Source organism: Phyllostomus hastatus, unplaced genomic scaffold, assembly GCF_019186645.2.
Source record: "Phyllostomus hastatus isolate PE091 unplaced genomic scaffold, TTU_PhHast_1.1 phas_scaffold_93, whole genome shotgun sequence".
Lineage (NCBI taxonomy): Eukaryota > Metazoa > Chordata > Mammalia > Chiroptera > Phyllostomidae > Phyllostomus > Phyllostomus hastatus.
In genome coordinates this window covers 15,484,772-15,506,585 of record NW_025334042.1, presented here as the reverse complement: position 1 = coordinate 15,506,585, position 21,814 = coordinate 15,484,772, and the positions used below count along the sequence as shown (strand labels likewise).

Here is a 21,814-nt window from a genome sequence, read left to right as displayed (position 1 = left end):
GAGAACCTTGACGGGGATGACTGGAATGCTGGGATCAGCCGCAGCCGCAGCCGCTAGCGGGAATGTCAGCAGGAGACCTTTCAGCCTAGGGCTCCCATAGTGTTCTGAGAAGCATGGGCAGAAGCTGCCGCAATTCTTATGACCTAGCTTCAAAAGGCCCAAAACTCCAATAGAATTTTTGAGAATTAAATTAATATATGTGAAGTGCTTAGAACGGTGCCTCGCTCTTACGTATTATTACTAATTACTCTTAAAGGGATACAAAGATTCCTTTCTTAATTACCCATATATGCTTCCTTGTCTAATATATACTTATTGTCAAACTCTGTCTTCTCACTACCCCTCAATCTAACTTTACCCCTACGCATGCGCCCTCCCCTTCGATGAGGTTGTCTAGCTGTGAGCTCCAGACTTATATTAAATCAATATTTAATAGTTCCACTCTTTTTTTTAATTAATAGGATATCTATGCTGATTTCCATTGCGTCACTAAAGTCAGTTTATCGTAACCGTCAACTCTAATTCTTATGAACTTGGAGCGTCTGCCCTTGTGGGTAGCCACAGTCAAGTGTTCGCAACAGGAGGCTGTAAACCCAGGTTTCCGTCACCGCCCTCCCGCGGCGTTAGACGACCAACGTGCGCAGGCCTCTACCCGTCAAGTCTCCTCCCGCCGGCCCAGCTAAAACGGGCTGCTCTTAGCGCTGCCAAGGCGGTCTCTTCCTCTCTATGATACTCTTTTCCTGCTTCCTAGTGTTGCATGATGGGAGAAATAGCCTGTTTCCCCCGAGCGGTGCACAGCGGACGGCTTGCTTCAAAACTTCATTTCCCAGCGTGCTTCTGGCTGATCCCTCGGCCCACACGCGGGAGGCCGGTTCCGGTTGCATCAGCGTGGGATCCACGGCGAGATGAGACTGTTCGTGAGCGAGGGCGCCCCGGGGACACTGCCCGTGCTGGCCGCGGCGGGGAGGGCCCAGGGTAGAGCGGAGCTGCTCATCAGCACTGTGGGCCCGGAAGGTAGTCGGGCTGGTGCAGGCGGGCGGCGTAGGAGAGGGGCGGGACCCAAGACGCCGGACTCCCAGTCCGCAGTTTTCTGCGCGCAACGCTAACCCCTGCCACCCACTGCCGTCAACCTCTTGCCCCATTATCCATGGTCACTCCATCCCCTCTTCCTTCCCAATCACTTCATTCATCAATCACATCCCTAATTACCCTCAGTCCCCTTCCCTTGCCTCTGGTTTCCCCGCCATCCTAAGACCTTACTCACCCCAGTGAACTTTCCCCTTTCCAGCTTTTCCCCACACCTACCAGACACCCCCGCTTCCGACACACACTCACAAGAGTCACTCGCATTACAACCCCCAGTCACTCGCATTACAACCCCCAGACACCTTTTTCTTTCCTGGGAAACCCCACTCTCTCCTAACACTCACTCTCACACTCTCTCTCTCTCTCTCTCTCTCTCTCTCTCTCTCTCTCTCTCTCTCTCTCTCTCTCTCTCTCTCTCTCTCTCTCTCTCTCTCTCTCTCTCTCTCTCTCTCTCTCTCTCTCTCTCTCTCTCTCTCTCTCTCTCTCTCGTTTTGCCTCGTTCTCATTCCCAGTCAACTGTTTGGATGTCTTAAGCGGTTCTCTTGCTGGTTTTTTCTGTTAATTTTGTTCTTCCACAGCTACCAGGTCATTCTCAAATATGCTAGTTACTGTTAACTGTTCCAGTTCGTGGCTGCAGCACCATCCCAATACCACCACCTCCTCTCTGCAATCCCCATCTGTTCTTTCCAGCCGGTAGCCTCCACGGAGCACCTGCTGGTCTCCCCAGCTCATTCTGGACCCACCTCCTTCAGGGTCCTGTCCTGTAACCCCTGGGTTGAGACTGCCCATCTTCTTCCTTTTTCCCCTGAACATTGTGGAGTTGTCCTTCTAAGTTGACAAAGTATTTCTTCCCTTTTTCCTGTTTTTCACCCATTTTTCTCTCCTACATCAGAGCATGTGGTCCCATTTCTGACCCGGCCTAAGGTCCCTGTCTTGCAACTGGATAGTGGCAACTACCTCTTCTCCACTAGTGCAATCTGCAGGTCAGTATTGATGCTCGATGCAGGGAGGTGGCTGAATCAAATGAGGGCTTATTGTCCTCTGTGTGGCCTTATACACAACCATAGTTTCACTGTGAGGTGAAGATGGGCTAGACAAATGGGCTCCTAATTCCACCTTCTCTTGCTGTCTCTCTGGCAGATACTTCTTTCTGTTATCTGGCTGGGAGCAAGATGACCTCACCAACCAGTGGCTGGAATGGGAAGCAACTGAACTGCAGGTGAGGCTGAGGCATGGGAGATGACGGGCAGGCCCTTGCTCTGCATGGCCATCCTGACCTCTGTCCCTCACATTTTAGCCAGCTTTGTCTGCCGCCCTGTACTATTTAGTGGTCCAAGGCAAGAAGGGGGAAGATGTTCTTGGCCCAGTCCGGAGAGCCCTGACTCACATTGACCATAGCCTGAGTCGTCGGAGCTGTTCTTTCCTGGCCGGGGTGAGTTGGGCCTTGAGGTGGGAATTGGGGAAGGCTGTATGGTGTAAGAATTAAGAAGGAGGACAATATTCAGAGTGTTCAAACCTCAATACTGCTACCTTGTAGAAGTGTAACCTTGAAAAAAATCATTAAACTTTCTAATTGTCTATTTTTTAATCTTTGAAATGGGTAATATTGGTACCCACCTCATTGGGCTGTTGAGGAGACTAAGTGAAATAATTTTAACTGCTTAACATAGCACTTGACAGTAGTAAGTGCTTAGGAAATGTTACATATTTTGTTACTGTTGGGCAGAAACTGAGTGTCTCGCCTGTATACTTTTTTCTTTCTCCCCAACAAAGGAGACAGAATCTCTAGCTGACATTGTTTTGTGGGGAGCACTGTATCCATTACTCCAAGACCCAGCCTACCTCCCCGGTGAGCACTGTGCATATTACTTTACTCCTAGCCCCAACCCTAGGAGCTTGGTGTAGGGCTTATACAATGGGCAATATATTGGTACCCACTATGAGGTATAACTTGACACTGCAGCCATAACAGAAAGATGGTAAAGGGAACTGGGGACGGCAACTGGAGAAACTTCACAAAGATGGGGAGGAGGTTCATCCATGCCTGCCCATTCCTGGTCTTGTTGATTCCCTCTTTTCTCCCATGTCTACAGAGGAGCTGGGTGCCCTGCACAGCTGGTTTCAGACACTGAGTTCTCAGGAGCCATGCCAGCGAGCTGCAGAGACTGTGTTGAAGCAGCAGGGTATCCTGGCCCTCCGGCCCTACCTCCAAAAGCAGCCCCAGCCCAGCCTCCTTGAAGGGAGGGCTGTCAGCAATGAGCCTGAGGTTTGGAACCTACTGGAGTGGTCCCCACAGAGCCTTAGTGCCTGAGGTGGGGGTGGGGGGTGGCTTGGGGAGGGACTTTGAACATGGCCACTACGCTTTCCAGTTGTTGGAGAGTTTCTTTTCCCTCTGGGCCCTCCTTAGCTGATGAGGGATTCTATCCATTCTTCATAGGAGGAGGAGCTGGTCACCCTGTCTGAGGAGGAGATCGCCATGGCTGTAACTACTTGGGAGAAGGGCCTGGGAAGCTTGCCTCCCTTTCGGCCAAAGCAGAATCCAGTGTGAGTAGGCACAGATGAGTGGGGCTTGGTTTCTTAAGTGGAAGTTGCTGATAAAATCAGTGCCTACCTGCCAGGTCCCCTATGCTGCTGGCCTTTTTAATTTCCCATCTTCTCCTTTTTATTCCCTCTCTCTCTTTTTTAAGTTTTATTCTCTCTGGCTTATAATTTTGGACACTGTCCATTAGTCCCATCTGCACCCATGTTTTAGTTACTTACCTGGTGATAGCACCTAAATCTGTTTTTCTAGTTCAGATCTCTGCTCTGAACTCCAGACATATTTGTCAGACTGTTTCTGGAATCCTCCACTTCCACAGGCATTGCAAGCACAGCATGTCCAAAAGCAAACCGATTATCTTCCCTGTCAGCTTCACTCCTTTATTCACTTATTTGAGCGAATAACTCCCCATCATCTACCTAAAAATTGAAGCCAGAAATCTTGGTGTCATCTCCACTCTTTTCTCATACCCTCCTTCTGTATTATTTATTCCATTATTAAGTCATGGATTCTAACTCCTAAGTAGTCCTCGAATCTATCCCTTCTCCTCTTCTTCCTCACAGCTACTTCCTTACATCAGGCCTTACCATCTCTTACCTTTCTTCCTGCCACCACATACTTCACACTGCCACCAGAATGACCACTTAAAGCTGCATGTATTAGCTCACCCTCCTTTTAACAATTCTACAGATGGTTCCTTTGTTTAGTTCACAAGGCCTTTCACGATATGACCTCTGCCTGAGGCTTGATATTTATCACTCTCCTGCTACACTAAGACAATACACACACACACACACACACACACACACACACACACACACATTTTTTCCATCAAAATGAAATATTTGTAGTTCTGAGATTGTGGTCATTTGATAAAGATGTGAGTGTCCACTCCTTGCGAGGCCCTACATGTTTGATTTACAGAAGGGAACAAAACAGACAAGACCTCTGCTCTCATGGATTTTTTTTTTTTTTTTAGAGAGAGAGGGTAAGGAAGGGAGAAAGAGAGGGAAAGAAACATCAATCAGTTGCCTCTCACACACCCCCAGCTGGGGACTTGGCTTGCAACCCAGACATGTGCCCTGACCAGGAATTGAACCTATGGCCTTTCAGATTGCAAGTGAGTGCTGAACCCACTGATCTACACCAGCCAGGGCTCTCATGGATCTTTGAATTTAGAAATGTAGGTAGGTATTTTAAAAACTCACAAATGTGTAATTACAAGTTTTAGTAAATCCTATGAAGGAAAAGATCAGGATTCCATGAGTATAAATAACAGGAGATTAACCTATAGGCCTCTCTGAAAATTGATGTTTCCACTAAGACTTGCAAGGTAAGGAGGAGTTAGCCAGGCAGAGGTAAGGCCTGAGGAGCAAGACAGTTTGGCTCTTTTTTTTTTCTGTTCTTTAAAAAAAAAATGTATTGATGGGAAAGAGAGAGAGAAAGGGAAAGAAAGAAAATGGGGACGGGGAGAAAGAAACATTGATTTATATATGCATTCATTGGTTTATTCTTGTATGTGCCCTGACCAGGGATCAAACTTACAACCTTGGTGTATTGGGATGATGGTCTCACCAACTGAGCTACATTACAGCCAGGGCAGAATTTGGTCCTTTTTAAGGAATTGCTATAAAAGGACAGTGGCTAGAGGCTAGACAGTCAAGGTACAGATGAGCCAGGATGAGTTTTGAGAGGAAGGCAGGCTGACATACCACATTCTCTCCTTGGTGGCTTTGCACATGCTGCTCCCTCTCCCTACAATGTCTGTATCTTACCTAACTGGTAAGATATTCCTTGAGTAACTAATTTTATAATTTCCTCCTTTTTTTTAAAGATTTTATTTACTTATTTTTAGAAAGATGAATGAGAGAGAAAAAGGGAGAGAAACATCAATGTGTGGTTACCTCTCATGTGTCCCCCACTAGGCACCTGGACAGCAACCCAGGCATGTGCCCTGACTGGGAATTGAACCGACGACCCTTTAGTTTGCAGGCGGGCACTCAGTCCACTGAACTGCACCAGCCATGGCTCATTTCCTTCTTCACAGAGCTTGAGTGCTTTATTTTCTCGGAGCTCCCATTGTCAAAATATGTTGTAATTATCTCTTTTCATGTCTGTGTCCTCTAACCTATCAGTTTATTGAAGGTAGAGGCTATATCTCTTCACTTTTATGTAGTCCAGTTTCTGACACAGGGCCAAGAGTTCAGTAGATACTGATAAAATTTGAATAAATTAATGATGAAAGTCCATCCTTTGTTCATTTGCTCATATTGAGTATTTCCACAGTATTTCTACTGTGGATTCATTTTTTTACTAAGCACTTTGGAGGTACTAATGCATAGGAGATAGACTTTTTCAGGTGTTTATATAGGCTAACATGAGTTCATGCATATGTAGAAGAGGAGACAGTTGGCATTAAAGACCTTGTAGCTGAACCAAACTGTCTTCTGTGCTTTTCCTTCTGACCAAAAGACATCCCCAGTGCACTGATCAGGCACATTCCTACCATTCTTGAGGCCCAACTCAAGTAGTTCTGTGTCTGTGAAGTCTTCTCTTAATCTTAGGCTGGAGTTGGTGCTTGCTTTCCTTTGAACTCCTTTGGCACTTTGTACCTCTCATTGCACTGATTCTAGGCAGCAGTTATAGAATAGACTGTAACTCCCTAGAGGGCAGAACCCCAGACATACCTTTCTATCAGCCACAGTAGCAAGTATACCCATCATCAGGGAGAACTTACAGGGCACACAGCCAAAGGAACACTTAGTATGCTGCCAAGTGCTCAGGGGTTTGGGACACAAGGATGACAGACTGGAAGGCCAGTGAAGGAAGGCTTTCCGGAAGGAGTTGATTTCGAAACTGGATTTCAGTGTCCAGTGACTATAGGTTGAGAATGGTTGGAAAGATAAAAGAGGGCCCTGATGAGGTGTCAGGGCTGAGAGGGGGTGGTTACATGATGTGTGCAGCTGAACTATTGAGGATGATGAACCCTAAAAAGAATAGTGGTTTGAGTGGCTTCAGGCAGCAAGGTGAGTGACATGACTAGGAATGATCCTGGAAAAGTGGAGAGGAGAGGGTGGTTATAAAGGTGGGAGCTGGTGCTGCTGGTTTGAGTCAGGCCATGAAAAATGACTGACGTGGATTAGAGAGAGGAATCCAGTGGCGAATTGTAAGGATTTCAGGTAGTGACTAGAGATAGCATTAACATAGCATCTGGGAAGAAGGGCAGAGTTCAGTCAGCCCTGGGAAAGTTCTTGGGTGGCACAGAGCCTTGGGAGAGTTTTGTCAATACCCAGGAAGTTGGAGCCTGAGAATGAGCTAATGGAAAAGAAATAGTCACAAGGATAAAGTGGCCCAGATGTCTGTGTTGGAATGTGGCTCTTTAGGGGCAGTACATGAGGCTGCTCACTGTGGGCAGGTCCTGTATTCCTACTGTAGGGGATCATGAGGCTTTTAGGGAAGATTATGGTCCAGTGGGTCCATTTGAGGAAAGACTTCAAATATACATGAGCCAAGACAGTAGCCTAGATCTGTATCTGGGTATCCAGTGTACTTTGGGTTCCTCTTGACCCTCACATGTCCCCCATGGACTGTTCTCTTCCTTACCAGGTTGCCTGTGGCTGGAGAAAGGAATGTGCTCATCACCAGCGCCCTTCCTTATGTCAACAACGTCCCCCACCTTGGAAACATCATTGGTTGCGTGCTTAGTGCTGACGTCTTTGCCAGGTGGAGCCAAGTGCTATGGGGGAGACCTGAGGGAGCAGCGGGCCCCAAGGAATAGGATGCCTCAAGGGTGCAGGCTGGAGGGGTCCTGGGGGCATGGAGAGGGACTGAGATGCCCCCCCCTAGACACACCACCCCCATATTCTCTTCCAGGTATTCCCGCCTCCGCCAGTGGAACACCCTCTATGTGTGTGGGACAGATGAATATGGTACAGCAACAGAGACCAAGGCTATGGAGGAAGGCCTCACCCCCCAGGAGATCTGCGACAAGTACCATGTCATCCATGCTGACATTTACCGCTGGTTTAATATCTCCTTTGATATTTTTGGTCGTACCACCACTCCACAGCAGACTGAGTAGGTTTTCCCTAATCGAGCAGACATGGAGGGTGAAGGCTGGGGCTAGGGCTGGGGACCATGAGAATATCCTGCAAACAGAGGAGCCAAGATGGCTGTCTAGGCATTCCCCCACCCCTTAAACTTAAGATATGAAATTGCCCTGGAATGTATTCCCTGCAGTATTAAGGGGATTTGATGTGTATAGGAGCCTGACTAGGGGCTAAAGGAGCCGCTGAGGGAGGGAAAAGTCAGGATGCAGGCTCATGGGAAGTATGCTGTCCCTCTACCACCTCCCTTCTCTTCCCGGGCTGCCGCAGAGCCTGAGGACATTCCTTCCCACTCCTGTGTGTGTTTATAGCAAATATGCTCTTTTTTCTTTTGCCTGATATTCATCCTGATAACACCTCTACATAGTGGACAGGCTTTCAGCTAATAGTGCTGTGTGGTTTAATAGTGGACTGATGTAATTTTAATTTTTTAGGACATGGTAAAATTATAGAACAGCACAGTCCTATACTTTTGGAGATTTTTGTTAATGAATACAGAACAGATAGTTTGTATTTGAAAAAGAAATTCTAAAGTGTTGAGGGAAGAGATTGTATGAGGAGTTGGAGAATGTGTGTGAGGGGTCCGGGGTCATACTCCCTAAAGATGACTAGATGGCCTTTGCCTTGCAGGGCGTTCTGCCTGATTTCTTTAGCTTGTGGACTAAATGAGTTTGGGTCCTAGGTGGAGTAGCAGTGAGGAGGGGTGTACCACTTCCTCTGACTTCTCTGACTTGTCCCTCCCCTGCCCTTGTTCACCTCACCAGAATCACCCAGGACATCTTCCAACGGTTGTGGAACCGAGGTTTTGTGCTGCAAGACACTGTGGAGCAACTGCGGTGTGAGCGCTGTGCCCGCTTCCTGGCTGACCGCTTTGTGGAGGGCGTGTGTCCCTTCTGTGGCTATGAGGAGGCCCGGGGTGACCAGTGTGACAAATGTGGCAAACTCATTAATGCCATTGAGCTCAAGGTGAACAGAGGGGCTTATGGGAGCCCAGAAGGATCTCTATTTTTTTTTAAGATTTTTTAAATTTATTTTCTAGGGTTAGGTTTTATTTATTTTTAGAGGGGAAGAAAGAGAGGGAGAGAAATATTGATGTGAGAGAGAAACATCAGTCAGTTGCCTCTCGTAGGTGCCCCGAATGGGGACCAAACCTGCAAACCTGGCACGTGCCCTGACTAGGAATCAGCAGTAGGAATCAAACGGGTGACCTTTTGCTTTGTGGGACAAAGCCCAACCAACTGAGCCACACCCATCAGGGTGACAGTCTCTATTCTTAAGGGACTCCCAATCTTTTTCCATGCAGGAATGTTGGTTTAGTATTCTGGACCTTTCACCAGTGGTTCTTCCTACTCCACCCATCTCAGCAACTCATCATTCAGCTCATTGGATAACTATCAAATGAACATTTACCATGGGTGTAGCATTGTGCTAGGAAATTGAGTTTACACTTCCCTACTTTTGCTCCTGCTTCAGACCACCTGATCTACATTTGTTTAGTTCATTCTCTCTTCCATAAAATACTGTCTCCTCTTCTACTCCATATGTACTTATTTGCTACTTTACTCATTCAACAAATTTTTTTGAGTCCTTATGATAGGGTAGTCACAGTGCTGAGGTGCTGAGGATGTAGCCGTGAACAAGACAGACTTATTTAGCGCAGGGAGGAGCCTAAAGACAAGAACGTAATTACAGAATAAATTGCCAGGAATATGTGTTAGGGAGTGACTTGTGGCAGAAAATTTAAGGTAGGGGATTAGGGAAAGCATCTCAAAGAAGGTAACATTTGGACTGAGTTTAACTGAAAAATGAGAAGCAGCAACCAAGGCAATGAGTGAGGTTAAGAGTATTACAAGCAGAAGGATAAGGCTCCAACGCAAAGGCTCAAAGCAGCAGGGAGCTCAGAGGCAGAATTGAAAAGGCCAGTGCAGCTATAGCATAGTGAGTGAGAAGGAGAGTGGATTGCGACGAGGTCGGATTACCAAGACCTAGTAAGCCACTGCAGGAGTTGAATGGCAAGCTGCTTGGTGGGAAACGGATGGGAGGGAAGCATGAAAGTGGGGAGACCAGTTTGGAGGCTAGAGTGGTAGCTCCGAAATGGGGTGATGTTGGCTTGGACTAGGTTATAGCAGTAGAAATGGGAAAAAAAATGAAGGACTTGAGATATGTTGTGGAGGCAGACTCCAGCATTGGATACATGGAATTCAGGGTGAGGGGGAAGTCAAGAAAATGACAACTTGTAAGTTTGTGGCTTGAGCAGCTTGGGTAGATGATAGCACCGTCTGTGAACATGAGCGCGATTGGATGAAGAATGGGCTTTCTGGTAGAATGTGTTTGAGTCTGTTAAATTTGAGATGCCTCTTAGACACCCAAGGAGAGGTTAGGTAGGCAGTTGGATATAGGCATGTGGAGTTGGGGAGAAGAGGTCCTGAGAGAGTTACAGTTTTTCACCTTCAAAAATCCTGATCAAAATTCACTCGGAAGCTTTCATTGATTAGCCCCACCTAACTGCTCATGATCACCTTTCTGGGATTTTATACTCAATTTGTACCATGAAAATAAGTATTCCTGACATTTTGCTTTGTAGAGGTCTGTACTTTTTTGCCATGCAGAGAGCTGTATGTCTTCTCTTTCGTCATTCCTGCCTTCCCTCACAGTTGCATTTAGTGTAGCATTCAGAGGATGCTGCTTTTCTACCCTCTGGAGTGATAGGACAGAGATCTAAAACTCGGAATAACAAATGTTATGTCCTGGAGACCTGAGTTTCCAAGTTCACAGAAGGCCCAGGCAGTTGAGTTGTCTGAGTGTGAGCATGACGCTAAGCTAGATGACAGACTGGGGAGTTCATCCCTCTGACTTTCCCCTTGCCTGGACCGCTCCCCATGACCTGCAGGCCTGATCCCGAGTGTCCCATCTTGGGTCACCCCTTCTCTTGAATTTCCCTTCACAGAAACCTCAGTGTAAAGTCTGCCGGTCGTGCCCTGTGGTGAAATCCTCTCGGCACCTGTTTCTGGACTTGCCCAAGGTAAGTGGACCTTTCTCTCAACTTGGTCTGCGTGGCCTTGTCTACCCACTCTGCCTCAGCCACAAATCTATTCCAAATCACTTTCAAATGTTATAATTTCTATTTAAAAATTATACATTATACAAATACATAACAAATGAATGGCATAAAGTGAAAGGCCCAGGCCCACTAAACCCCAGGCTGCTTACCAGAGGTGTTTACTACCATTCATTTTTCTTTATGTCTGTTCAGTAATATCATATGTGTATGAATCAACTGCACATATATGTCCTCTTTACTCTCTTTATTAAAAGACATTCATGCATAATAACAGTATAGTTAAGAACTTCGAGAAATTTAACATTGATATAGTCATCTGACCTGCCATCCAGATTCCAGTTTTGTCAGTTACCTCAATAATATTCTTATAGCATTATTTTTTCTTCAGCACAGACACTAGTTCAGAATCATGTTTTTTTTTTAAACAGGAAAAAAACTATTTATTTATATTTAAAGTATATTTTATTGATTATGCTATTACAGTTGTTCCAATTTCTTTCTCTCCTTTATTCCCCTCTGTCCTATACCCCTCATTTCACCAGCATTCCCCCTCTTAGTTCATGTCCATGGGTTGTACATATAAGTCCTCTGGCTTCTCCATTTCCTAATCTATTCTTAACTGCCCCCCGTCTATTTTGTACCTACCAATTATGCTTCTTCTTCCCTGCGCCTTTTCCCCCTTCCTCTCCCCCTGGTCTTCCCCACTGATAACCTTCCATGTAATCTCCATTTCTGTGATTCTGTTCCTGTTCTAGTTGTTTGCTTAGTTTGTTTTTGTTTTTGTTTTAGGTTCAGTTGTTGGTAGTTGTGAGTATGTTGTCATTTTGCTGTTCATATTTTTGATCATCTTCTTTTTCTTAGATAAGTCCCTTTAACATTTCATATAATAAGGTCTTGGTGATGATGAAGTTCTTGAACTTGACCTTATCTGGGAAGCACTTTATCTGCCCTTCCATTCTAAATGATAGCTTTACTGGATAGAGTAATATTGGATGTAGACCCTTGCCTTTCATGACTTGGAATACTTCTTTCCAGCTCCTTCTTGCCTGTAAAGTCTCTTTTGAGAAATCAGCTGACAATCTTATGGGAACTCCTTTGTAGGTAACTCTCTCCTTTTCTCTTGCTGCTTTTAAGATTCTCTCCTTATCTTTCATCCTGGGTAATGTAATTATGATGTGTCTTGGTGTATGCTTCCTTGGGTACAACTTCTTTGGGACTCTCTGAGCTTCCTGGACCTCCTGTAAATCTGTTTCCTTTGCCAGATTGGGGAAGTTCTCCTTCATTATTTTTTAAAATAAGTTTTTAGTTTCTTGCTCTTCCTCTTCTCCTTCTGGCATCCCTGTGATTCAGATGTTGGAATGTTTAAAGTTGTCCTGGAGGTTCCTAAGCCTCTCCTCATTTTTTTGAATTCTTGTTTCTGCATTCTGTTCTGGTTGAATGTCTATTTTTTCCTTATTCTCCAAATCATTCATTTGAGTCCTGATTTCTTTCCCTTCACCGTTGGTTCCCTGTATATTTTTCTTTATTTTGCTTTGCATAGGCTTCACTTCTTCCTGTATTTTGTGACCATGCTCAACCAATTCTGTGAGCACCCTGATTACCAGTGTTTTGAATTCTGCATCTGATAGGTTGGATTATCTTTGTGGCTTAGGTCTATTTTTGGAGTTTTGATCTGTTCATTCATTTGAGCCATATTTCTTTGTCTCTGCACTGCTGTTAGGATGTAAGGGGTTGAGCCTTAGGTATTCTCCAGGGTGTGGCAACACTCTTTGCTGTGTTGTGGCACTATATGTTGGGGAGGGGTCAGAGAGAGAACAGTGCTGCTTGTTGTCAGCCGGCTCTCAGTCACTGCCCCCACTAGCCTCAAGCAAATTGGGCCCTTCTGGTGCTGATTCCTGGGTGGGTGGGTTTGTATACTCTAGGACCCTGTGGGTCTCTCCAACAAACTCTCCTGTGAGGCTGGGAGTTTCTTCTGCCCCCACACTCCCCCATAAGCTTTTATAGCTAGATGTTTTTAGGCTTTCTTTTCCCACACTGGACTGGAGCCCTGGGTGGCTCGGTCTGTCTTGCTCCCTGGTTGTTCCTCCCGGTTTATCCGCACACCAGTGTGGGACCACCCAGTCTGCTAGCTGCCTCCTTACCACTTGTCCTCTCTTCCCTGACTGCTGTCTCTGCCCTTCCTATCATTCTGAATGAATGTTTCTTTTTTAACTCCTTGGTTGTCAGACTTCCATATAGTTCGATTTTCTGGCAGTTCTGGTTATCTTTTGTTTTAAAATTTGTTGTTGTCCTTTTGGTTGTGCAAGAAGGCAAAGTGTAACCACCTATTCCTCCATCTTGGCCAAAAGGCAGAATCACGTATTGCAGTTAGTTTTTGTATCTCTTTAGTTTTCTTTCATCTGAAACAGTTCTCTAGCCTTTCTTTACCTTTTATGACATTAACAGTTTTAAGACTGTAGGACCTGATCCCTTTTTTAAGTAGAATATTCCTTATTTTTTTAAATTGATACTTTTTTTCTTAGAGAAAGAGAGGAAGGGGGAGAGAAACATCGATTTGTTGTTCCACTTATTCATGCATTCATTGGTTGATTCTTGTATGTGCCTTGACCAGGGATGGAACCCACAGTCTTGGCATATTGGGACCACGTTCTAACCAATTGGCCAGGGCATGTTCCTCATTTTGGATTAGTTGGGCGTTTTCTCGTGATTAGATTAAGGTTATGCATCCTCAGTTGGACTACAGTGAAAGTGATATCATATCCTTTCCAGACCCACATCTTGGTCAATTTCCCATCATTGGTGATGTTCATTTTGTTTAGCCAAGGTATTACTTAGTTTCTCCAATGTATGATTAATATTTTCCCCCGGCAAATTATAAGCAGTTTGTGGGAATGCACTTTAAGACCATGCAGATGCCTTGTTCTATGCTTAAAGACCCTTCTAAATATATCATCCTTTATTATTTAATCATTCTTACTTGAACCAATTTTCATTAAGATTTTCCAACTCTATCACTCCCTTCAAATTTATCCTTCTCCTTCATTCATTTACTTATTATCTATTAACAGTGTGGACTTACAGATTCCTATTTTTTTCAAAGGTTTATATTTCATTTCTGTCTTAAATTATTTTCATGTTCAAATTGTCCCTTACTTGTCCAGTGGGAGCCTCTTCAAGATTGCTTCTCTGTGTTTTTGAGATCTCCCACCATTTTTAAAGCACTTCTTTATTTTCTGGCATAACAAGATATTCTGGATTCATCTCATTCTAGCTTTAGAATCATTTCTCCATAAAGCCCTGGTTTATTTCAGGAGGGAATAGTACTAAAGAATAAGTACAGGTGTGGTGTGCTCACTGCTACTGGGGTGCCTTTGCTTTTAGGTTCTTTCAGCACAGAGAGTTAGGCATTCGTTTTAGGTTCACGCAGACATCTACAATTCCAGTCCAGCCCCACAGGGTTTTTCTTCCTTTTCCCTCATTTCGTGTTTGCATCTCCCTTATTTCACAGTAACTACCATGGTTCCCGGCAACATTTTCTCATTTGCTCTATCTCACGTTACACTTAAAATTTCAGAATTGCTTCGCCCAGACCACTGCCAAAAAACCTACTAGAAACAGTTTAGGGTTTGTTGGCAGTTGTGATCCTTCCACCAACTGAGGGCATATACTCAATAATATGTTCAGAATTGTCTTAGCTTAGTTTTTGCCCCCTTAAGTGCAGTTATGTTACTGAAATAGGTTAATAAGTTTAGTTAATTTGCTTTTAGTTTTTTTCTTTCATACTTGTTAATTCTTTGAACATGTAGAAATCAATATGCTTATAAAAATCAAAATTATACAAAAAGCTATACTGAGAGAAGTGTCATACTCTTTCCTGTCCATGCCACCTGTTGTCCATCGCCTGTAGGTGATCAGCTTTGTTTTCTGGTTTATCCTTTGTGTATTTATTTTCATAAAGATAAGCTTATATATGTCTGTGTGTATATATGTATGTATGTATGCCATGTATATATATATGACATGTGTATATGTATATATGTTTTCCCCCTTCTTATACAAAATATAGCATATTGCATATCCTCTTTTGCATTTTGTCTTTCACCTAACAGTATGTCCTGTAAATCGCTTGATATCACTTCATAGAGATCATCCTTATTTGGTGGTTGTTTTCCCTAAACAGCTGCATACTACTACATTTGTGTAGGTTCCATAAGTTTAACCAATTTTCTGTGTTCTCCATTTAGGTAGTTGACAGTACAGCAGGGCCTTGAGTAATGTTGTTTTGTTCTGTGTTCTTTTGTTATAAGGTTAATGAGATGCTGTAGGAACTTAACTCTTGTTTATATCAGTTAGCCTATGGCAAAATTGGTTCGGTTATGTCATTTCATTGAAAGCTGCAGAACCTATTGACGTTAAGTGAGGACTTACTGTATTTTATAGTTACAAATAGTTTTGCAGTGGATAACCTTGTGCATATATTTTTTGAATTGCTGGGTGTGTATCTTCAGGTTAAATTCCTTAAAATGATGACTTGCTATGTCAAGAGTAAATGCATATGTAGTCAAATTTTCCCCAATAGATGTTGTTCCATTTTTGCATTCCTACCAGCAATCTAAGTGTGTCTGCTTCTTCATAGCCTTGACAACAGAGTATATTGTCAGGCTCCAGAAACTATGATATAAGCTTGTTTTTAAAATTTCAGCTGAAAGTATATGGTATGAAAGTGGATGTTCCCCATAATCGTATCTGAGAATAAAGCACTGATATATATTTTCCTCCAAAAATTTTTTTGGGCTTATGTTATTCTATGAATTAACATTTACTTTTGTAGTAATAGGATTGTAGCATTTATTATTGTTTTCCAGTTTGCTTTATTTAATGAGTAAGGAATCTTGGAGATATATACATGCCAGTTACATATATATCTACCTTATTTTTTTTTAAGATTTTATTTATTTATTTTTAGAGAGGGAAGGGAGGGAGAAAGAGAGAGAGAAACATCAATGTGTGGTTGCTGGGGGCCATGGACTGCAACCCAGGCATGTGCCCTGACTGGGAATTGAACCTGCGATGCTTTGGTTCGCAGCCCGTGCTCAACCCACTGAGCTACGCCAACCAGGGTTTACCTTGTTCTTTTTAAAAATTATTTTATTTCTTTCTTTTCAGAGAGGGGAAAGGAGGGAGAAAGAGAGGGAAACATCAATGTGTGGTTGCCTCTCGAGTGCCCCCTACTGGAGACCTGGTCTAGAACCCAGGCATGTGCCCTGACTGGGAATTGAACTCGTGACCTTTTGGTTCACAGGCTGGCATTCAATCCACTGAGCCACACTAGACAGGGCTACCTTATTCTTTCTAATGGCCTTATAAGTACTTTAGTGTATTGATGCACCAGAGTTCTTTATACTCTACTGAACCATGGAAGTTTCAAATTTTTTGCCATGATGAACAGTGCACTTCTTTATATACCCATCTATACACTCTTGTGTGAATATTTCTGTTGAAAAATTCCTAGAAGTGGAATTACTATGTCAAAGTCATGAGTCTTAATTTTTATATTATATTGCCAGACTACTTCAAAAAGGTTGTACATATTTATTGTTACACAAACCACGTATGAGACTTTTCTAGAGTAGCCCTCTGTCTCCGCCACTTCAGCTGGAAGACCAACTCGAGGAGTGGTTGGGGAAGACATTGCCCGGCAGTGACTGGACACCCAATGCCCGGTTCATCATTCGTTCTTGGCTTCGGGATGGCCTCAAGCCACGCTGCATAACCCGAGACCTCAAATGGGGAACCCCTGTACCTTTAGAAGGTTATGAGGACAAGGTAAGAATCCCATGCTTTGCTCACATCTTGTATTATTCAGCCTTGGGTTGAGACCCTGGGCTAGCAGAATGCACTGTTGACTATGTGTCTTGTTTCATTCTGAGACTTTGGGTTGGTGAGGTTTTCCCAATTTTTTTAAACTAAATTTTTGGGGGTTACATAGGTCAATAAAATTATATAGGTTTCAAGTGTATCTCTAATGCTTTTTTTGTCCTCCTATGCCTCTCTCCTCTTGACCATCCAGGTATTCTATGTCTGGTTTGACGCCACTTTTGGATACCTGTCCATCACTGCCAACTACACAGATCAATGGGAGAGATGGTGGAAGAACCCAGAGCAAGTAAGCAGTTCTTGGTTAGCCTGTCTATGGGGATGGTGCATGCATGTGTATGTGGTGGAGGGGAGGTGGTGTTAGGGTTGGGTATCTAATCTTTCTTTGGTCTTTGAAGGTGGTCTCAGAAGCTCTCCTTCCAACTGTGTTCTATAGGTGAACCTCTATCAGTTCATGGCTAAAGACAATGTTCCCTTCCATGGCTTAGTCTTTCCTTGTTCAGCCCTAGGAGCTGAGGACAACTACACATTGGTCAGCCATCTCATTGCTACAGGTACCCTGGAAGACTAGACTAGGCATATTCCTAGGGAATGAGGGCTGAGGCAATACTTGGAAGATTTTAGAAAGGTGGTAGGTCTTGTGTTAGGAATTGAGATGAGATAGGAAATAATTTAAACATAAGAACTCAACCCAGAAGGAAACAAGAACCTGAAGAAAGCAAGAGTCCAAAGCTAAAACTTTGTAATGGGTAGAAGCCAAGTGGGGAAAGGCCAGAATGGAGAGGCAAGATATCTCAAGTTCTCTGCAGGCCAGCTACTTAAGAAGTGTTGCTGGACACCCACAGTTGAGTTCCAAGAAGAAAGGAGAGTTAGTAGGTCAGAGAGGGAAGAATGTGACTTGAGCAGATGGTTCTCTCATTCTCCTTCTCTATCCAGAGTATTTGAATTACGAGGATGGAAAATTCTCAAAGAGCCGGGGTGTAGGAGTGTTTGGGGACATGGCCCAGGACACAGGGATCCCTGCTGACATCTGGCGCTTCTATCTGCTATACATTCGGCCTGAAGGCCAGGACAGTGCCTTCTCATGGACAGATATGTTACTAAAGAATAATTCTGAGCTGCTTAACAACCTAGGCAACTTCATCAATAGGTAGGACTTGGTGAGGGATCATCCAGCAGATGAGCTGGGGTGGGGCTAACTCTGCTCCACGAAGTTGGAGAGATGAGAATGCAGAGCTGCCTAGTGAATGGGCAGGAGGCTGGGAGGGATGCATAGGACCACGTGGAAAGTGGATTTCTATTAATTGAGACTTGCTCCTGGAACATAGTAGGCTATGTATGCTTGGGAGAAGTTGGTTGTAGAGATGTGATTTAGCAAAGTTGGTCACATAGTTTTGCAAGTTGTTCTCTTTTAATGTTATGTGTAGAATTAGAATTGTGTTCTCACAAAAATAGTTCAGTTGCAGACTGTTGAAAAGTTTGGCTGAAGAAAGGTTTTATTTTAGTGTAGGGGTAGGAAGCTTATGCTGTACTCTTTGGAATTGTTACTTTAGCTCACATTTCATTTTTGGTCCCTACATTAGCTACTCTGTGATCTAAAGAAATATCCATGCCCTGGCCAGTGTGGCTCAGTGGACTGAGTGCTGGTCTGCAAACCAAAGGGTCACCAGTTCAATTCCCAGTCAGGGCACATGCCTGGGTTGCAGGCCAGATCCCCAGTAGGGGGCATGGGAGAGGCAATCACACATTGATGTTTCTCTCCCTCTTTCTCTAAAAATAAATAAAATCTTTAAAAACAAAAAAGAAATATCCTTCATGGCTACCTATCCTTTCAGATTTGGTCATTAACTGCATTTAACAGATAGTCCCTATTAGAGTATTTAATGACTTACATGTATTTCAACTTGATCATTCTGAGTGTTGATTTTTAAAAAATAAAATGGTTACTTAATCAGGTTTCTTTAGAAAAGGGATATCTGTATGTGAACTGTCTATTTTGTTCCTGTGCAGAGCCACATTCTTAGGGGAGAGAATGAGGAATTACTTGGTTAAGCTTTGCCTTGCAACTTGAGAGAGTCAGGAGGTATCAGTTCCAAGACAATGTGGAAGTATGTATGAAAATCAGGTCAAATTTCTATAAGGAGACTGGAAAATAACTCCTCTTTTTCTCCCCCCCTCCTTTCCTACTCCTGTCAAGAGCTGGGATGTTTGTTTCTAAGTTTTTTGGGGGTTCTGTGCCCGAGATGGTGCTTACCTCTGATGATCAGCGCCTGCTGGCCCATGTCACCCTGGAGCTCCAGCACTATCACCAGCTGCTAGAGAAGGTTCGGTAAGTAACCTACACCCATTTCATCTCAGTGACCTGCTAGCATGTTGGGAGCCCCATACTAGTCCCTCCAGGACCTTACACCTTGGCCTGCCTCCCCCCTTTCCCAGGATCCGGGATGCCTTACGCAGTATCCTTACCATCTCTCGTCATGGCAACCAGTACATTCAGGTGAATGAACCCTGGAAGCGGATTAAAGGCAGCGAGGCTGACAGGTAAGGAGGTAGGATTGGCTACAGGGATCAAGTATCTGGTAGGCTGTGTCCTCTTGGAGGTCCTGACTAGTATCTCTTTTTCCCTAGGCAGCGGGCAGGGACAGTGACAGGCTTGGCAGTGAATATAGCTGCTCTGCTGTCCATCATGCTCCAGCCATATATGCCCACAGTGAGCTCTACCATCTCGGCCCAGCTGCAGCTCCCACCTCTTGCTTGCAGTGTCCTGCCCACAGACTTCCTGTGCACCTTACCAGCAGGACATCACATTGGCACAGTAGGTCTCTGAGGATCAGAAGAGCCAGTCTCTTAAAATTCCAAAGGCAACATTTGTCATGCTACCTTTGGGGAGGGCCAGAGAACTTACTTAGGCATGGGATTCTCACAGCTATTCTCTGAAACCCTTCTGCACTCATTCCCATTCTACATTGGGGCTTGTTTCTGATATATCGACTCACAAGCCCAGTGTTTTCTGTTGCCCGTATTTCCTCATCGTCCTTCATGCCAGAACCAAAGAGCTGGCACATGTAACTGATACACAGATGTTTGAAGTGATACCATGGTCACCTGGTCTCCATAATGCTGACAGGCAGTTTAGTCTTGAACTCTGTTAATACTTTGGATTTTCATAGTGACTGTCAGGGTTTTTTCTGGATTCTTTACTGAAATCAGCAGGTATTTGTTCAGTGTTACATTCACATTCCTGCTAAAGATTGAGTCCCTCAGTGTCAGTGATTGGGGTTGGAGAGGCCCTCTGCATAGTCTAGTAGAGTTTATACCTAATCAGTGAATGATTCTGGAACTTTTTTTTATAGGTCAGTCCCTTGTTCCAAAAATTGGAAAATGACCAGATTGAAAGTTTGAGGCAGCGCTTCGGTGGGGGCCAGGTGAGAAAGCTAGGCTGTGCTCTCAGCCAGCAACAGCCAGTGTCATCTCCTTGGTGTCCTTAAGTGGTCCTGCCTTATCACTCTTTCCATCTTTGGCCCTCTACTTCCTCACTTATAGTTTTTCTTTCCTGTCTTAGATGGAAGAGTCCTTGGCATTAAAGGTAATCACTTTCTCTGAGATGTTACATAAAACTTGAGGTCAAGAGATATTTATGGTAGCAGGTGATAACTCTGTTGTTTTCCAGGCAAAAGTGTTCCCCAAGCCAGCAGCTGTAGAGACTGTGACAACAGCTGGACCACAGCAAATACAAGAGCTGATGGATGAAGTGACAAAACAGGTATGAAGCTTGAACCCTGTGGGTGAGACTAGAAAACCTGAACCCTACACAGGTCCTTTCTGGTCTTACTGTTGTTATTCCCTCACCCCCTCCCTCTTCTTTTAGGGCAACATTGTCCGAGAACTGAAAGCACAAAAGGCAGACAAGAACCAGGTTGCTGCAGAGGTGGCTAAACTCTTGGATCTGAAAAAGCAGTTGGCTCTAGCTGAGGGGAAACCCCTTGAAACCCCTAAAGGCAAGAAGAAAAAGTGAAAGTGAGAACTTGGCTCATAGAGTCACTTTAATGAATATGGGCAGTAATAAATAAATGTACAATCTCTATATACATGCCAAGATCCTTTCTTGTTGTCTACCCCGAGCTTTCCCCCTATTGTAAGTATGGAGTTGAGGGTCACATCACTGACACTAGTGAGAAGGTGGTTAGTAGCCATGTCTGGGAAAGGATGGTACTGGCCTGAGGGGGAAGTAAACAGTCCCAAGTGTTCATACTTGGTGCAGATTGACCATTCGGTCAATTAGAGCTCGGCGAGTTGCCTCCACTTCTCTGGTCAGGCGCTCGATTTCCTGCTTGAGCCGTTCATTCTCTTCAGCTAGCTGTGCCGCTTTCCTTTCATTTTCTTGCTCTTTATCCTTCATACGTTGCTTTCCAGCCTGGGCTGGGGACTGACCACTTCGTTTCCGTTTCCTGGATATTCCTTGGTCTTCTTCTCCCTCCTCCTGAGCCAGGGAGCTCTGAGTGGAATCCGGAGAGCAAGGGCTCTGGGAGATGCCTGTGACTTCTGCTGGTCCTGGTTCCTCAGTCAGCCAAGTTAGAGAGGCAGGGTCAAGAGTGGTGAAGGTTTTTGATTCTTCCTTTAAGGGAATAAGGAAAGGTAGGCACTTTTAGTTGAGAAGGGAAGATCAGCACCCCACCCCTGGACTTAGGTGTAACATTCTTACCTCCTCATTTCCAGGGGGTGAGACATAGGCACCTGCATTTTCATCTGAGGACAACACTTCCTGCAGGTCCTCATACCATGCTTCCAGTTCCCAGCTGGACAGTGTCCCGAAGGAGAAAGGCAAAGACTCGGCTGCCATCACTGCAGCTGTATCAAGCTCTGGAAAAGGATATACTCGGGATAGTGGGGGGGATTGGGGGATGGAACAAACACCTCAAAGCAGTCAAACAGTGTGTACCACAGGTTGGCAAACTGGCTTGCTGTCTGTTTTGCAGTAAAGTTTTATTAGAACACAGCTACATCAATTGATTTACATATTTTTGATGGCTACTTTTATGCTACAACACTGGAGATGAATAGTTGTGATGGCAACTGTGTGGCCCTCTGTATCTAAGATATTTACTATCTGGCCCTTTAAAATTTACTAACCCCTGGTCTATATTA

General features: G+C 44.4%; 2 protein-coding genes across 4 annotated transcripts; one reads left to right on the top strand and one right to left on the bottom strand.

Annotated features, from left to right (window-relative positions):
- The first annotated feature begins 754 nt into the window (after positions 1-754).
- On the top strand, positions 755-21,520 carry MARS1 (methionyl-tRNA synthetase 1). 3 transcript variants are annotated; one of them, XM_045829633.1, is made up of 23 exons: positions 755-1,014; positions 1,979-2,069; positions 2,227-2,305; positions 2,384-2,518; positions 2,860-2,935; positions 3,180-3,352; positions 3,524-3,630; positions 7,232-7,348; positions 7,499-7,702; positions 8,496-8,697; positions 10,679-10,753; positions 16,448-16,618; positions 16,863-16,958; positions 17,106-17,223; positions 17,606-17,819; positions 18,867-18,998; positions 19,106-19,210; positions 19,298-19,484; positions 20,023-20,094; positions 20,232-20,255; positions 20,340-20,432; positions 20,538-20,686; positions 21,386-21,520. In XM_045829633.1, exons 1-22 carry the CDS (start codon positions 906-908, stop codon positions 20,682-20,684), a joined length of 2,727 nt encoding a protein of 908 aa, XP_045685589.1. In that variant the 5' UTR covers positions 755-905; the 3' UTR covers positions 20,685-20,686; positions 21,386-21,520. The 3 variants fall into 3 exon arrangements, with proteins under 3 accessions (XP_045685589.1, XP_045685588.1, XP_045685590.1); XM_045829632.1 differs by lacking the exon at positions 21,386-21,520 and having other exon boundaries at positions 756-1,014; positions 20,538-20,757; XM_045829634.1 differs by lacking the exons at positions 20,232-20,255; positions 21,386-21,520 and having other exon boundaries at positions 756-1,014; positions 20,538-20,757.
- DDIT3 (DNA damage inducible transcript 3) lies at positions 20,695-21,509 on the bottom strand. The gene is made up of 2 exons (XM_045829640.1): positions 21,372-21,509; positions 20,695-21,284 (listed from the first exon to the last, which is right to left on the bottom strand). The coding sequence occupies exons 1-2, from the start codon at positions 21,507-21,509 to the stop codon at positions 20,916-20,918; spliced, it is 507 nt and encodes a 168-aa protein (XP_045685596.1). The 3' UTR covers positions 20,695-20,915.
- Positions 21,521-21,814: the final 294 nt, after the last annotated feature.

Excerpts from the sequence above, each read along its gene's own strand:
- MARS1 (XM_045829633.1), top strand. The coding sequence starts at position 906 with ATGAGACTGTTCGTGAGCGAGGGCGCCCCGGGGACACTGCCCGTGCTG. Across the intron at positions 3,353-3,523 it reads CTGTCAGCAATGAGCCTGAG|GAGGAGGAGCTGGTCACCCT; the intron begins GTTTGGAACCTA and ends CATTCTTCATAG. Across the intron at positions 16,959-17,105 it reads GGTGGAAGAACCCAGAGCAA|GTGAACCTCTATCAGTTCAT; the intron begins GTAAGCAGTTCT and ends TGTGTTCTATAG.
- DDIT3 (XM_045829640.1), bottom strand. The coding sequence starts at position 21,509 with ATGGCAGCCGAGTCTTTGCCTTTCTCCTTCGGGACACTGTCCAGCTGG. Across the intron at positions 21,285-21,371 it reads CACCCCCTGGAAATGAGGAG|GAAGAATCAAAAACCTTCAC; the intron begins GTAAGAATGTTA and ends ATTCCCTTAAAG.